Source organism: Nerophis ophidion, linkage group LG04 (genome assembly GCF_033978795.1).
Source record: "Nerophis ophidion isolate RoL-2023_Sa linkage group LG04, RoL_Noph_v1.0, whole genome shotgun sequence".
NCBI classification, from domain to species: Eukaryota; Metazoa; Chordata; class Actinopteri; order Syngnathiformes; family Syngnathidae; genus Nerophis; species Nerophis ophidion.
In genome coordinates this window covers 42,559,740-42,576,881 of record NC_084614.1, presented here as the reverse complement: position 1 = coordinate 42,576,881, position 17,142 = coordinate 42,559,740, and the positions used below count along the sequence as shown (strand labels likewise).

The 17,142-nt window shown below is 37.6% G+C and overlaps 1 protein-coding gene across 1 annotated transcript in view; it reads right to left on the bottom strand.

Annotated features, from left to right (window-relative positions):
* Window positions 1–261: 261 nt before the first annotated feature.
* Window positions 262–17,142, bottom strand: part of cfap58 (cilia and flagella associated protein 58) — a 48,417-nt gene continuing 31,536 nt past the window's right edge. Inside the window, exons 13-17 of the mRNA XM_061898091.1 lie at window positions 12,077–12,185; window positions 11,714–11,818; window positions 9,936–10,055; window positions 5,793–5,917; window positions 262–1,640 (exon numbers count right to left, since the gene is read on the bottom strand). Of these exons, the coding sequence (XP_061754075.1) occupies window positions 1,538–1,640; window positions 5,793–5,917; window positions 9,936–10,055; window positions 11,714–11,818; window positions 12,077–12,185 (562 nt within the window). The 3' untranslated portion in view covers window positions 262–1,537. The remainder of the gene's footprint in view (window positions 1,641–5,792; window positions 5,918–9,935; window positions 10,056–11,713; window positions 11,819–12,076; window positions 12,186–17,142) is intronic.

Here is a 17,142-nt window from a genome sequence, read left to right as displayed (position 1 = left end):
ATTGAGCAAATTGGCCATTTCTGGCAATTTATTTAAGTGTGTATCAAACTGGTAGCCCTTTGCATTAATCAGTACCCAAGAAGTAGCTCTTGGTTTCAAAAAGGTTGGTGACCCCTGCTCTATGGTAATGTTTTACTGAAGCAGATGACTCCAAGAAACTTCAGATGAGGTATGTATCATCATTCTAAACTTCTGGTACAAGAGTTTGCCATTTCCTATCTGGCAACATAGCAGTGAACATAACAATAGAGTACAACTAAACTGTGTTGCTTGATTTATTATTTCACATTCTCTAACCTCTTGTGCTTGAAATACTACAGTACAAAAGGCAACATGGCTCTTATTTTAAGAACGCCCCATACTGTATTCATCAACACCATATCCATGCTAAATAAGTAAATAATGCAACAAATGTCTGCTAAAAGCTCTGCAAGACCAGTTTTAGTGAAATTCCAACTAAAAACATTCCGAGTTAGCCTCTCTCACCTGTGGGAATGTTTCTCAAAGCACTAAAAAAATGACTGGACATGAATACAAAACAGTGCAAAATGAGGATTTACGTTGACAATCGCCTTACCTTTGCAGTTTTTTCTTCATACCTTGGTTAGAACCACTTTTTATGTCAGTCCGTTGTTTGGTGATGCATTTCCTGTGTCAGACACTAGTTTTCTGATTAATGCATCGGCCAGTGTTAAGGTATTTATGTCACTTATTCAAAGTAGGGCTATATGATAGATATGATCAATTCAGAATTACAAATATCACTTGTCATCATGCATCTTTTATGCCAAAGTCTGTTATTTAATGTCAAGTATGTGTGGATCAGATGTCGAATAATCAGATGCAGTTGTGGCTTATGCAGCCCTTTGAGACATTTGTGATTAAAGACTAAATAAGTATACTTTGATTGACTGATTGAAATATTCCTCATGCATGTTCAGATATGTTACACATGTTATTTGGGTCCAAAAGTTAATTCAGGCCAATGCATTATTTACAAATGTCTGTGGCCTGTACAGCTTCTACTGAAAGTTTGAAAACATTGCACTTTATTTTATTAGCAACCAACTTTGCACAGGTGATAATAACATTGTTTTATAATTTCTTGACTTTTAGACTGCCACAGCATATTTATAAGAGGATTTGAAGTCTAAAGTCTGATACCCCGACTGTTTTACTTACCCAGTGTCAAATAGATGTGCTCAATGTGTTCTTATTATTTTTGTGCCAACAACATCTATGTAGACTTGAATTAATGGCAGCTGAGGATCAACCCACATAAATGATAATTTATTAATTCTTTGAACACCCCCTTCTAATATTATGTTGACATGTACAGTACATATTTGTCAATAGTAAATTTAGGAACTACTGTAACTCAAGTGGATGCAATTCATTATCAGGAAATATTCCTTTTGAGACAAAGCCTGATTTTGAAGGGTTGGAGATTGTGTCACATTTACTTGACAAGTCTCACGACACAATATTGATTATTGCAGTGATATTCACCTATATACAAAATATAAAAATATAATTATCATCTGAAAAGTTCGTCAAACTTGAAGCCTCCTCCGGTGAATTGTGGCTTGTTGATCAGCTGAGGTAGCACCAAGTGTTCCGCTTTGCTTTTGGCCTTCTCGCTGTGATGAAAAACACAAATGGTACGGACATCAAACTAATTTTCTAAATATGTTTTGGACATTACTAAATCCCTGACTAAATAAATCAAAGAAAAAAAAATCAAGAATGACATACACCTCAACAACTACATTTGCAAGCACTTAAACCCAATTACCAAAATTATTTTCTCTTTCCATTTTTCTATGTGAAGTCTTAGTTAACTCCAGCACCTACAATTCCATTGTTAGCCAAACACCAGGTGACGAAATTGCTCGTTTCAACTTGTTCCGCTGTGTGGCGTTCTCACCAACAAGGATGCTACTGTACTATAAGCTAGTAACAGTCTGTTACTAGTAGATAGTACAGGCGTCCTGATCTGATATTAATATTGACTATTGGTCCTATATCAGCAAAAAAAACAAGTATCGGATGATATTGTCTTGCAACTAGAATCTTCGACATAAGCTCCGATACAAATCAATACTGCAAAGCTGGACATCCAATTAAAGGGGAACTGCACTCTTTTGAAATATTGACTATCTCACAATAACAAAAAACACACGTGTCTTTTGTATAAGGATTTTAAAAATTATATAAAAGGCTTGCAAGATGCGGCTAATGAGAGTCACCATTGTGCCCTTCAAAACACTCAATTGAGGTTTTCTATACACACTGCAAATATATACAGCTCCATTTTTGTTTCATCTGACATCACATGGACAAAGATAAGACCTTCTGGAAGAAAGTTCTGTGGTCAGATGAAACAAAAATTGAGCTGATTGGCCACAATACCAAGCAATATGTTTGGAAGAGAAAAGGTGAGACCTTTAATCCAAGGAACACCAAACCTACTGTCAAGCATGGTGGTGGTAGTATTATATGCGCTGGCTCTCTTTTGCTGCCAATGGAACTGATACTTTACAGAGAGTAAATGGGACAATGAAAAAGGAGAATTACCTCCAAATTCTTCAGGACAACCTAAAATCATCAGCCCGGAGGTTGGGTTTTAGGCACAATTGGGTGTTCCCACAGGACAATGACCCCAAACACACATAAAAAGCTGTAAAGGAATGGCTAAATCATTCTAGAATTAAGGTTTTAGAATGTCCTCTCCAAAGTCCTGACTTAAACGTGTGGACAATGCTGAAGAAACAAGTACATGTCAGAAAACCAACAAATTTAGCAGAACTGCACCAATTTTGTCAAGAGGAGTGGTCAAAAATTCAACTAGAAGCTTGTGGATGGCAACCAAAAGCACCTTATTGCGGTGAAACCTGCCAAGGGACATGTAACCAAATATTAACATTGATGTATGTATACTTTTGACCCAGCAGATTTGGGATTTTCAGAAGACCCATAATAAATTCATAGAAGAATTTGACGGGCAAGTATGTGCTTCAATCACTCTTTTACAAAAAATAAGTTGTAGAAGTTATTGGAAACTCAAGACAGCCATGAGATAATGTTATTTACAAGTGTATGCAAAATTTTGACCACGACTGTCAATGTAGTATCAGACACGTTGACAATGTAGTACCAGACACGTTCATAGGAATATGCAACATATTCAATATTTGCCGTATCTTGGTAATGTTATGCATTATTAGAACTTATTTCCTCAGCGTAATTATTTCTGTTTCCATTGCACTGCGCTCCTGACCTCTCGTGATCAATCTTAACGTACAAACAAAAATATGTATTGAGACTAAAAGGGGACATTACCGTGAAAATAGTTAAAAATGCATAAGATGATGATCTGATGATCAATACATCAACATTTATACATGCAACAATCTGGTTTCACACACAGTAGTCTTTATGTGTTAATCTTACCCTCAAGAAGTCAAAGACAATCTAATGAAGTCTTTTACGTGCCTTTTGAAATGCTGCTTTTGATCCAATTAATTGAAAAAGCTTTTAATCAACTTGACTGTTGCGGTACAAAAAGTGCCAATATTTCGTTGTGTTGTTATTGTCACTTTTAACCCGGAAACAGAAGTTCTGCTTGGTGACTATTTTTATCGATCACATCAACGTAACAATAGAAAATAATGCACAGTTGTACATAAAAGGCTTAAGTGAACACTTAGTTTAAAGGGGAACTTAACTTTTCGTTCACAATTTGTCTGAGAGACAAGAAGACAAGTTTTTTTTGTTTTTTTTGCATTTTATTTGTAGTATTAATCCCGTTCTAAGTGGCTAGCAATGCAGCTAATGGGATCAAAACATCCTGCCTCTAAATCACTTTGAAAATGCAACCAAAAACCGCCAGCAATACTTTATTTATGTTCCGTAACCTGTGTATAAATCAAGCAAGCTGTAGTTGTTATTTTAAGAGCGAACACTAAGGGAACTGTTTTTTAGCGTACAACACATTGCCTTGTGATGCCGTGCTACGGCATTAGCCATAAGATAGGTACGACAGCGTAGATACTGTACTTGTAATAACAAGCATAACGTGCTGCATGTATCAATATTAAAATGACTCACTCAATGGACAGTTGTACCTTAAGTCCAGCTGGCCAGGGACTTTTTTTAAAATTACCTTTGATAAGCACTTCATTTATGTCAACGTATCTTGGTTCCAAGTTCCACATTTACAATGTGAAGCCACGCCGACCTCACTCTCTCGGTTTCTATCTGCATTTCACCTTCTTTTCCACGCCCGCTTCTATAAGCAGCAGTTCATCCTCCTTATATTCAGCTTCCAAAAGATAAGGTTTTGAATCCAAGTTTGTCCAAAAATAGTCGTCTTCGTTGTCTGTTACCAGGTCTGCCACGATTAGAACTCACTTGCGTTTGTAATGGTAAAGCTTAAAATGACCAAAATTAGATAAATATTGTACATATTACATATTATTATGAATGTTACTGCATTTTATGTATATATATATATATATATATATATATATATATATATATATATACACACTTGCAGTGTGTATATAATATATGGAAGGTTGTTTTCAGGCTTGTCCCTAACAGTTTGGTCATGTTTTAGTTTTTCTTCTGTCTGTCTTTATTTTCTGTCAGCACTCTTATTTTGTCTTTATTTCCTGTTTGTATCCCTGGATGCTTTTTCCCCTCAGCTGTGGCTGATTGGCACCGGGCCACACCTGGTGTCAATCAGCCAGGTGCTAATTAGACCTGCTTTTTCCTCTAGTCAGTGCCGGATTATTGTAGCTCCTACCGGTTGATTGTCGTTTGTACTTGTAGCTGTTGGCAGCGTGCTATCTTTTCGTCCGAGTTCCTGTTTCCTGGTATCCTGTCTCCTAGTTCCTGGTTTGTGTTTTTTTCTTTATTTTTAAGATTAAATCATGTTTTCCTGCTCAAGGCCCGCCACCATCTCTGCATCTTGGGGTTCGTCACCAACACAACCTGACAGTTGTGAAGTTGTTTTAAGGGCTTTCAAGGCTACAATGGTGACTCCCATTTTGCAGGCGTTTTTTTAATATTTTAATTTTAGACTCCTAAAAACATGTGTGTTCTTGCCTCTCATAATGACGGGCATTTTATTATTCCAAAAAAAAAAAGTGCAGTTCCCCTTTAAGCTTGAAATATGCTTTTAAAAAATCTGCGATGTAGCGAAGCTACAGTATTTGAAGCATAATATCTGTTACACTAGTACTACTCAGACTTCAGTTCTAGTCCGACAAATAGAAATGTCCTATCTAGTCTCTGAGCATGAACTGATGAACACTGTTTGGAGTAAGAGGAAAACATTATTCTCAAACAACCTGAACAATCCAGTTTCAATGGATTCAATGTCTTATGACCACAATGACTTGGATGAATGAGAATATTCTCATGTGATACTCTTATCCAGTTGCAATAACCTTCTGTGGGTTCAATGATACCTTCTTATCGACTATTCTCTTTCAGGACAAAGTCAGAAATAAATGTGCAAGCAAAGACTAGTTTTGATTTCAATCAGATTTCTTGACTAATGCTGACATGAGTGAGCCAGTTCAAAGGATGTGTTGTTTGTACTTTTAAGTTCACCCCAGCCAGAAGTTCAGAGATTATGTCTTGGTGATATTAGTGTCTGTGCTCTGCTGGCTGCAACTTGCAACTATTCCTCATTATGACTTTATGGGAACTGCACGACAAAAATACAACTTAAGAAATACCTTGAAAAAATGTACGAAGTGATTTCTTCAATGACAGCTTACCTTTGTTGCTTTTTCTGACTGAAGTACTTCTTCTTGAGTTCTGTAATCTCAGTGTTCAGGCTTTGATTTTCACTTTTGTAGTCAATCATCTTTGCATCCAGCACTCTCACCTCTGCAGTCAACGCCTGTCAAGTTATAACAAAGACTTGCAAAATAAAGTAGTATCAATTCAGACTATAGTTATAAGGGGTGGAACAGTAAGCCATCATCAGAGTATGGTACGTACCTCGGTTTTAAGGTCACGGTTTGGTTCCTTTTTGGGTACAGTAAAGGAGCAAAATATTAAACAGCTTAGGTATTTGCGTAAATGGTTTTTAAAACGAATCAAACTCAAAAGGCTGGGTTGCACTGCATTTGTTTACAGAGTCGACATGAGATGACATGAACCTCTAACTTCTACGCGTCTGTACCAAACCCACAGTTCCGTACTGAAAACTCAGATTACAAATATATGTACTGTTACACCCCTAATAACCATGCTTTACTACTGCTGTTGTGTTCAAATACAAATCTTAAATTAATTTTCAATTGGTGAATAGACTATTTTTAAGGTCAGTCAAAGCATAAGCTTTAACAAAGTTACATTCCAAATAAAATATCCCTCTAATTCAAAACAATAAGATCATTACATACTGAAATAAAATAAAATGCCACTGTCATTAAGAATTCAAACAAAACAAAACCCAAACAAATAATTCAAAATTCACATTTAAGTGTCAGTCAGGATGCACCACCTTGCCCAGTGGTGTGGTTTCAACACAGGTACACAAGCTGACATATGGAACGTTTGTTCGGACTTTTACTTCTTCCTATATTTAGTCAAGTTTGATGTCTTCTCGGCACTGCACCGGATCCAAGGACCTCAATAAACTGTGCAATCTCTACCGTGTTTATTTGTTTATCAGAGTGGTTTAGCTATTTGGTTTGGGGTGGACAAAGCTGCTAATAACAATCTGTTTTCTCTTCAACTAAAGACTGTATTCCTTTTATATTTATTTTGTGGCTAGATCTACAGTATACATCCATTTGATGTTACTGACACCTACTGACCAGTCAGTATACAGACCTGCATTTCACCACAATGTGTTGTTGTTGCTGTTTAAGTTTATTTCGAACGTGCATACAGTAACAATTGGATCCATCATGTTCTAATTACAACATGTCCGAGTCTTAAGTTTTGTACGTGCACACACATTTTTTAAATTTGATATTTCTCAAAGGTTATAGTTCTCTTCCTTTGTTGGAAATAATTATTGTAAATTTTTGGAGTAAAGGGTTTATTTCTCTATTAAAAATACCTCCATTGTAGACTGATCATTGACAATGGCACAATCTATCTAACACATTAGATTAGTCTAAGACATTTCCGGTATATAGTATTGTTTTTTTGTGTGGAATGCAATAATTCAACTCAAAAAATGTGTTCTGTGTTAATATTTTGGGGTGTCTGGAAACAGATTAATTAAATTTACATGATTTATGTTGGTAAAAATTACCTTGTTTTTTTTTTACAAGTCAATTTTTTTCTGACATTTTACAACAGATTACAGACAAAAACAAATCGTACCACTGCAACTTCAATAATGACCACCAAGTCAGTTAGTGTTATTTATAGGGATGTAACGGTATTGTAAACACTGTGGTATTGTGGTATCCAAGTCCTCACAATAACGCCGTGACATAGGTGACGGTATAAAATGAAAAATTGGTCAGTGTAGAGTCTTTTTTTTGCACTTTTGAATTGGACGGTCTGAAAAGTAAATGACATTTTCTACAATTCCCTGCATAACTGCAAGGTCTGTGTGTGGGAGGTCTTATAGCGGAGAGAAGGGATTGTTTTTTTCCTAAAATATTAATAAAATTTTGTCGATAGCATTTCGAGTTATGTTGCTAACAAACAGACAAACACACCTTTACCAAAACACAACCTCTTTAGTCTGCGTACTGCAAGGCATCAGGAGCATTTACAAGACGACACATAAAGCTGGTTAAAATTTGTGATGTTTTGATCCAGATTTATTTTTCAGTCATATTGAATCAACTTGTAGTTTGAATGGATTTGTTATCCAAGTTTTAAGTAGGAAATGCAAAAAAAGTTTGGTGACACTGTACTGCAGGGAACATAAGTAATATAACAAGGTATTTGATAACCTATTTCCCAGAAAATATACCGTATTTTTCGGACTATAAGTGAAATTTTTTTTCATAGTTTGGCCGGGGGTGCGACATATACTCCGGAGCGACTTATTAACACATTACCGTAAAATATCAAATAATATTATTCATCTCATTCGCTGAAGAGACGAAAAATATGTCAGCAATCGTCACACACACGTCAACAATCGTCACATACACGTCAACCAATAAGAATTCGGCGGGGGAGGGTCATGGCAGAAGTGCATTGTGGGTCATGGAATGCTAACTGCTATATGCTACTGCCGTAGCTATTAAAATGGGTCATTTCATCGTTGGCGGTAACTTATAAAAACTGACAAGGGCTGAACAAAAATGGCACCGAAAGGGAAATCATGTACTGCAGATTACAAGCTGGACGTAGTGAAATATGCAGCAGAAAACGACAAGAGGAAGCGGCGCATACCTTTGGAGTTGGCAGAGTTGTTTAGAAGCGACATCGAGGAAGAAGATTACATCCAATTTATCGATTAGGAGTGACAGATTGTTTGGTTAACGTATAGCATGTTCTGTATGTTATAGTTATTTGAATGACTCTTACCATAATATGTTACGTTAACATACCAGGCACCTTCTCAGTTGGTTATTTATGCGTCATATGACGTACACTTATTCAGCCTGTTGTTCACTATTCTTTATTTATTTTAAATTATATATATATTATGTATATATGTTTTTTTCCCTTCTTTATTATGCACTTTCGGCCGGTGCGATTTATAATCCGAAAAATACGGTATTTGATGCCAGTGAGACCAAGCATCAATAAAACCGTAATACATTTGTGCCATGGCCTTTATATCGTGGTAATATCATACTGTGAGTTTTTGAAATCGTTACATCCCTAGCTTTTTAAAGTGGATTTCAGTCGCACATTCATTATTATTTGCCATCATGTGTCACTTAGGGACTACGGGCAAAATAAATTGTTGTTTGGCTAACTCTGGCATCCATCCATCCATTTCTACCGCTTATTCCCTTTTGGGGTTAAGGGGGGCGCTGGCGCCTATCTCAGCTACAATCGGGCGGAAGGCGGGGTACACCCTGGACAAGTCGCCACCTCATCGCAGGATAGACAGACATATTGACCTAAATGTTTATTATTAGTATGTACTGTCCCAGTAACAAATAATAAAATACATTTTGGCCAACATGAGCATACCGAGACCATAAAAGTATAGAAAGATAACGCACCATTGATTATAAAATGATGTTACTTTTGTTCTACATGCGTCCTTTTGTTTGCATTCATATTTAGAGTGTCACAATCTGTTAGGCCAGGCCATTCTTTGTTTAGTTTTGGGATGTTTTTTCCTGTGTTTTTGGTTCTCTTCCTTTCTTGTGCTCTTATTTTGTTTCCACTTTCTGTTCTGTTTGTGTTGTTCCTGCACTGGCTTCACACAGCTTCTTAGACTTACACTTAGACTTCCTTTTTTTGTCATTCAAATTTGAACTTTACAGTGCAGATAAGAACAACATTTTGTTGCACTAGCTTGTTGTAGTGCAGGATAACAGGGCAATAAGGTGCATATATGTATATATATATATATATGTATATACCATTCCTAGTAATACGCTAAACTTTAGCGTATTACTAAATAAACATGAACTGTATTCTGTACTACAGTTCTAATATAATCTGGGTACTAGATTTAGCATTTTGGCAGCATTTAAAGTCTCAACAAAGACAAATGAAGACAGACAACTATCAATCAGAACATATGATGTCCATTATTATGAAATGTTATAAGGGTACCCCACTTCTCCTTAGGCGATGTACAAGAAAATGTTTTAGCCATTTGTGTCCGTGGTGTTTTAAATGCAAACATAGCTTAACCGACAATAGTTACTAGATGTACAACTCATTTAAAGTGTCTTTGTGGCCTTAAATATTTCTATTTGAACACAGATTATGACAGACTTGAGAATTTCATTCAAGAAATTGGTGAATACCATAAGTTTTTTGGTCCTTTCCCTCAATGTCCACTGGCAATGCTGAAGCTGTTCAAGTGTCTCTGGGCCAGGCTGCCGAGCCAAAAGTTGCTGCAGCTCCACATATAGCTTCTCCTTTTCCTAGGTAAACCAAATTGAAGAAAAAAAAAATTGATGTGCTTAAAACATTCAGCAAAAAGCGTAACAAGTGAAGAAAATCCATACCACTTCATTCTGTGTGTTTGCCAACAAGGAGGTTTTATTGTACAAACACATAAATCATGTTTTGCATCGGGATTAAATACTCTCAATCAAATACAAAGTATTCATTCTGGAGTTATGTTGACATTCTTTCTGCCTCTTTGTAGCAATACACTTACTTAGGGATTGTCAGGTTCAAACAAATATGACATCTATTAAACAGACAAAGGAAGCAAGGAATCAGAGACAGATTTAAATTTGGCTCAATTGAGGAGAAACATCTGTGCTGTTTAGATTGTACGCCTCCTGTTTTATTTGGATTTTCCCTGATTACATGGCAACAGCTGTTTCCAAAAGAAGGGGGTCGTAAACATCCGCTGCCTTTGGTCACAAAACAGTTAAAAAAAAAAGGTGCCTGGAGGGGAGTCAGATCATGCTTGCTCTACGCTTTGTAGATCTTGGGTCAAGATAAAATCTTCCTGTGGATTACAATACATCAAAGAAACCGACACTTTCATGGAGTTTTACAAGCATTTTGCTTGGTAGGATCAAAGACAACTTTTGTCCTCTTGCCGGGAACGCAATGCAACACAAATGTTTGTGATAACTTTGATACAACTATTCTGACAGGGATGACCTGATCTGATAGTAATATTAGCAAAAAACAAGTATGGGATTATGTCGGTTTACATCTAAAATCTCTGGACAGCCAGTTAACATCTAAATATCCTCCAATAAGTTGGTCTTTTTTTTATTATAGTCCCGTAATTTACAAACGGTAAACATGGTAGGCTATAGGCTACTAGGAGGTAGCAGCTACACAACAGCTAAGCACACAATAGCACACAATCATACAAAAAAGTGTCCATAATTGAACAATATTTCAGTTTAAAAAAACACATGTTTAATATAAACAGGTATTTAATTGTAAATGCCTATTACTTACACATACAGAATCTCCAAGGTAGAAGAAGAATATTAGAAAGTATCCAGTAACAAATGTGTCCGCATCTTTCAATTTAATGCATCACTAGCTTAATTTAACCTCTTAAGGCCCACGCTGTTTGTTTTCATGCTTTGTTTTTATTTCTCTTTGCTATTTGGGTTTATTGGACCCTAATTAGAATAAAAACTAAGACTCACCTTTTAATATGATGTAATTAGTCCATAAGTACACAAACGTGTACGCCATGTGTAGTGACAAGCAAATGTTTATTTTTACCACTTTTCTTTTTTACAATTCCATTGTATGTTATACGCTCCGACACCACCAGATAGCAGTATAAGTGTCCATATGTCGGCATAAGACCCCAATTCAGTAGTGTACACAATTTTAGAAATGAGAGCTAAAAGGTGCTGTCCACACATGTGGCCACTAAGGCCTTTAGAGGTTTAATGAATATTTGTGGAAACTAGGTTTCACCAAAAACAATTGCCACTCCACTTCAAATTAAAAATGGTATAAGTCCATTCCAGATGGTTAATAATAAATAGGTTAGTGTTTTGCATAAAGTGGTCCATAAACCAAATGTTACAAAAGACTCTGCAAAAGCCAAAAGCAGCCCATTAAGAAAAAAGAGGAATGGCAAGAATGTTACCTGTAATAAGAATTCCACCTCCTCAAACTCTTCCGTCTTACTGATGAGTCTTCTCTGTAACGTATGAACCTTCTGGATCAGTTCATACTTGCAGGGATCACTGCCCTGTCACAGACATTCATTTTTTGGATTGAGTCAACAAACAACTGTAATCATCTTTACATTCAACTGTAAAAGAAAAAAAAATAATTACAAATTCAAACAAAGGTTTCGGTGTCTACTGTATGTCGTAGTACCTTTCCAGGTGCAATCATTTGTCACCCAGACAGTTTTCGTTCCTGTATCATTTGACATTTACCTTTTTGTAAACATAAATCCAACATTGCCAGTTGAAGAAAGAATCAATCCAAAAAAGCGCCTCACCTCCAGTCGCCTCCATCGGTGAATATTTATGGGGTTGAGTTGCTCTTCAAGGACGCCGTTCCGAATCCTTTCTTTGGCCAGCTCCCTCTGCAGTGTAAACATTTCTCGCCTGTAACACACCAGGGGCCTCATGTATTAAGAATTGTGTGAATATCCTACGTTTGTACTAAAAAAGGGCATATGTCAGGTTTTTGTGCATACACACACTTATTAATATTTGAGGCCCAAGATGTGTAGTTAAACAATACAGACTCACTACATACACACACACACACACAAAAAAAATACAGATGCATGAATTGATTTAAAAAATGGAATTATTGTCACACCATATATTTTATTCAAACTTCCTGGAGGACAAAACTGCTTCATTTTATTTTCCTTTGCCCGATAAGGAAATGTGCTATGCAAACATGTGACATGACCAGGAAAAAGACAAAAAAGCCCTTAAAAGTTAAAATATTAAAAGTTATCAATTATTTTGCATTTGATTGAAGGAAATAAGTCCCTTACGCATTAATACCACAAATGATTCCTGTCCAATTTTCCCTCCAATTTTTCATATGTGTGAGCAAACGCCAAAACTCCTTGAGCATTCAGTGGCGCACATGTGAGCGACGACAGACGTGCACACGTTATGCGCTAATCTTTTTATTCGATTTTGTGCTTGGCCTAGATTTGCCGTGCGCAGAGGACGCGTGAGCAGTGTGCAATTGCACAGACGCGTAACTTAGAGGGAACGTTGGTCCTGTCCCTTTAAGAAAGGACTCTTAATTAGGGCTACTACCAACAGTTATTTTGATTGTCGACGACACATCGACTTTTGACTATTCCTCAAGTAATCGGATAATGATGCGTACACTTATTCAGTGTCTCTATTTTAGCCACCGGATTTTAAATTCAGCTTCAGATATGTTAAGGCATGTACTAAAAAAACAATTAAGACAATTAAGATTTAGAACTATGCATTTATTCTTTAAAGGCCTACTGAAACCCACTACTACCGACCACGCAGTCTGATAGTTTATATATCAATGATGAAATATTAACATTGCAACACATGCCAATACGGCCTTTTTAGTTTACTAAATTGCAATTTTATATTTCCCGGGACTTTTTTCTTGAAAACGTCGCGTAATGATGAGGTGTACGCGTGATGTCAGGGGCTGTTATGAATATGAGCGCTGCGCACACACACAGCTAAAAGTCGTCTGTTTTAACGGCATAATTACACAGTATTTTGGACATCTGTGCTGCTGAATATTTTGCATTTTGTTCAATTAATATTGGAGAAGTCAAAGTAGAAAGACGGAGTTGGGAAGCTTTAGCCTTTAGCCACACAAACACACGGTGATTCCTTGTTTAAAATTCACGGAGGTGAAACTTTAGTATGGATCACAGCGAACACGGATCCCAACCAAATGTCAACCAGCAGGTTTCGGTGAGAAAATTGTGGTTAAAAAGTCGCCACTTACCGGATATCAGCTGAGCTTGTGCCGTCCATACAGCTGCCGTCGACTTCCCCAAGACACTACGCGTCAACACCCGGCCGTGGACGTACACTTCCAACTATCAGGTACAGTTAAACTCACTAAAACACTAGCAACACAATAGAAAGATAAGGGATTTCCCAGAATTATCCTAGCAAATGTCTGTAAAAACATCTGAATCCGTCTCAATGCAACGTGATTGCAATCGCGTTTTTTTTTTTTCTAGTCCGTCGCTATCAATATCCTCAAACACAAATCTTTCATCCTCGCTCAAATTAATGGGGAAATTGTCGTTTTCTCGGTCTGAATAGCTGTTTTTGTTGGAGGCTCCCATTAAAAACAATGTGAATATATGAGGAGCCATCAACATGTGACGTCATCGTCTGCGACTTCCGGTAGAGGCAGGGCTTTTCTCCAGTTGCGAAATTTATCGTCGATGTTCTCTACTAAATACTTTCAGCAAAAATATGGCAATATCGCGAAATGATCAAGTATGACACATAGAATGGACCTGCTATCCCCGTTTAAATAAGAAAATCTCATTACAGTAGGCCTTTAACTGTGCTTCTCATTAGGCTATTAAAAGTTTGTCCATTTTTTAAGCAAGGACAAACAAAGTGCTGATAAAAAAATGTAAAAAAAAGACTAATTTAGCTTTAGCCATGAACAGTAACATTTGCAGAGGTGGGTTGTAACAAGCTACATGTTCGTTGTTTTTCTTTTTTTTCTCTTTGGATACATTGTACTTGTTGGAATAGTTTTAATGTGACATACTTTTGAGTATTTTTCTGAAAAAGAAACACTACTTTTACTTTGTTACATTGAGTTTTATTCCGTTGCTACAGTATCATTATATGTATTTATAATCTATTGATTACTTCTTGCAAAGACACATTAATTTGGCTCGTTTGAGAGACTTCATCCAGCTGGCACTGTCACATGACTTTGTTTCACCAATCCAATGTAAGCACTAGTGATGTTTGACTCCATTTCACCAATCAGGCGGAGCCCGGCAGTCACGTGGCCGCACTTTGGCGGCCCCAAAACTGTATGACGAGCAGCTTTGACGATCACTTATGTTTACCTTACCAATTAGGAAAAAGAACAGCTGTATGACACACTGTCATCTGTGTCAGTAGAAATGTTCACATTTCAGCCTACAAGCTGGAAACTTCCAACTGGTGCACAGAAAACATGTAACAGTCGGGGCGAGAGGGGGCAGAGATGATCTCTGATCTCCCTGATCTGTTCCTCCCATCCAGGAGATCGCAAAACACTGCTGCCTGACCAGGGCTCAAAAAATCTGCAAAGACTCCTCCAACCCCCACTAAGGACTGTTTTCACTGCTGGGGTCTAGAAAGAGGTTCCGCAGCCTCCGAAGCAGAGCCTCCAGGTTCTGTAACAGCTTCTTCCCTCAGGCCGTAAGACTCTTGAACGCATCATAATAATCCCCCCAATTCCCCCCAAAAATGGATTAACTGGCTGTAATATAAAGACAATATAACATACATCCATATACGTGGAAGCATATGCGTGGTATCATCCTGTTTAACCCTGAACACTAAAAATACTAACTCTGTCTGCTTCTCCATAGAAAAGCAACCTCAAACAAACCTGAATATAAAAATTAATGATGAGGTAATTGAAGAAGTACCTGAAGTAAAATATTTGGGCATAATCATAGACTATCAGCTGAATTTTAAAAGTCACATTAAGAAAATGTGTAAAACCCTGAAGGCCAACCTAGGCTGTTTTAAGATTATAAGAAACTGCTTAACTCTCAGCTGTGCTTTTACTTTTATCAATCAATCAATCAATCAATGTTTACTTATATAGCCCTAAATCACTAGTGTCTCAAAGGGCTGCACAAACCACAACACAAACCACTACGACATCCTCGGTAGGCCCACATAAGGGCAAGGAAAACTCACACCCAGTGGGACGTCGGTGACACTGATGACTATGAGAACCTTGGAGAGGACGAAAGCAATGGATGTCGAGCGGGTCTAACATGATACTGTGAAAGTTCAATCCATAATGGATCCAACACAGTCGCAAGAGTCCAGTCCAAAGCTGATCCAACACAGCAGTGAGAGTCCCGTTCACAGCGGAGCCAGCAGGAAAATATCCCAAGCGGAGGCGGATCAGCAGCGCAGAGATGTCCCCAGCCGATACACAGGCGAGCAGTACATGGCCACCGGATCGGACCGGACCCCCTCCACAAGGGAGAGTGGGACATAGGAGAAAAGAAAAGAAACGGCAGATCAACTTGTCTAAAAAGGGAGTCTATTTAAAGGCTAGAGTATACAAATGAGTTTTAAGGTGAGACTTAAAGGCTTCTACTGAGGTGGCATCTCGAACTTTTACCGGGAGGGCATTCCAGAGTACTGGAGCCCGAAATGAAAACGCTCTATAGCCCGCAGACTTTTTGGGGCTTTGGGAATCACTAATAAGCCGGAGTCCTTTGAACGCAGATTTCTTGCCGGGACATATGGTACAATACAATCAGCAAGATAGGATGGAGCTAGACCGTGTAGTATTTTATACGTAAGTAGTAAAATCTTAAAGTCACATCTTAAGTGCACAGGAAGCCAGTGCAGGTGAGCCAGTACAGGCGTAATGTGATCAAACTTTCTTGTTCTTGTCAAAAGTCTAGCAGCCGCATTTTGTACCAACTGTAATCTTTTAATGCTAGACATGGGGAGACCCAAAAATAATACGTTACAGTAGTCGAGGCGAGACGTAACAAACGCATGGATAATGATTTCAGCGTCTTTAGTGGACAGAATGGAACGAATTTTAGCGATATTACGGAGATGAAAGAAGGCCGTTTTAGTAACGCTTTTAATGTGTGACTCAAAGGAGAGTGTTGGGTCAAAGATAACACCCAGATTCTTTACCGAGTCGCCTTGTTTAATTGTTTGGTTGTCAAATGTTAGAGTTGTATTATTAAATAGAGGTTGGTGTCTAGCAGGACCGATAATCAGCATTTCCGTTTTTTTGGCGTTGAGTTGCAAAAAGTTAGCGGACATCCAATAATTTCATTAAGACACGCCTCCAGCTGACTACAATCCGGCGTGTTGGTCAGCTTTAGAAGCATGTAGAGTTGAATTCAATTTATGAATTCAATGATTCTTTCACACATATCTTATGGCTTAACTACATGGTCCCAGGCACACCAGTCATCAGTCAAGACCATTGAGTGTCTTTAAAACCGCGTCTTGAAAGTCCTAGACAAGAAGAGTATACGATATCATCAGTGCCAAATTTGAACCAAATACAATATTTTAAGTTTTACCAATTTTATTATGTTACATACAGTCAAACTGTTTTTTAAATGCTTGGATAACTCTGCTCCCCAATTGCTCTGCAAGGCAATTACAAGACTGCAAAGTGGTACCAGATCTACCACCAGAGCAATGTCGAAAGGTAACTGTTGCGTTCTATTCCGTAGAACATCTTCTGCCCGGACTGCCTTTTCAATAAAAGGACCACAACTATGGAAGTCTTTACCTGACACTTTGAAAAGTGTACCTGCACTTGTCACTTTCAAAAAACAAACAAAATGATGGCTAG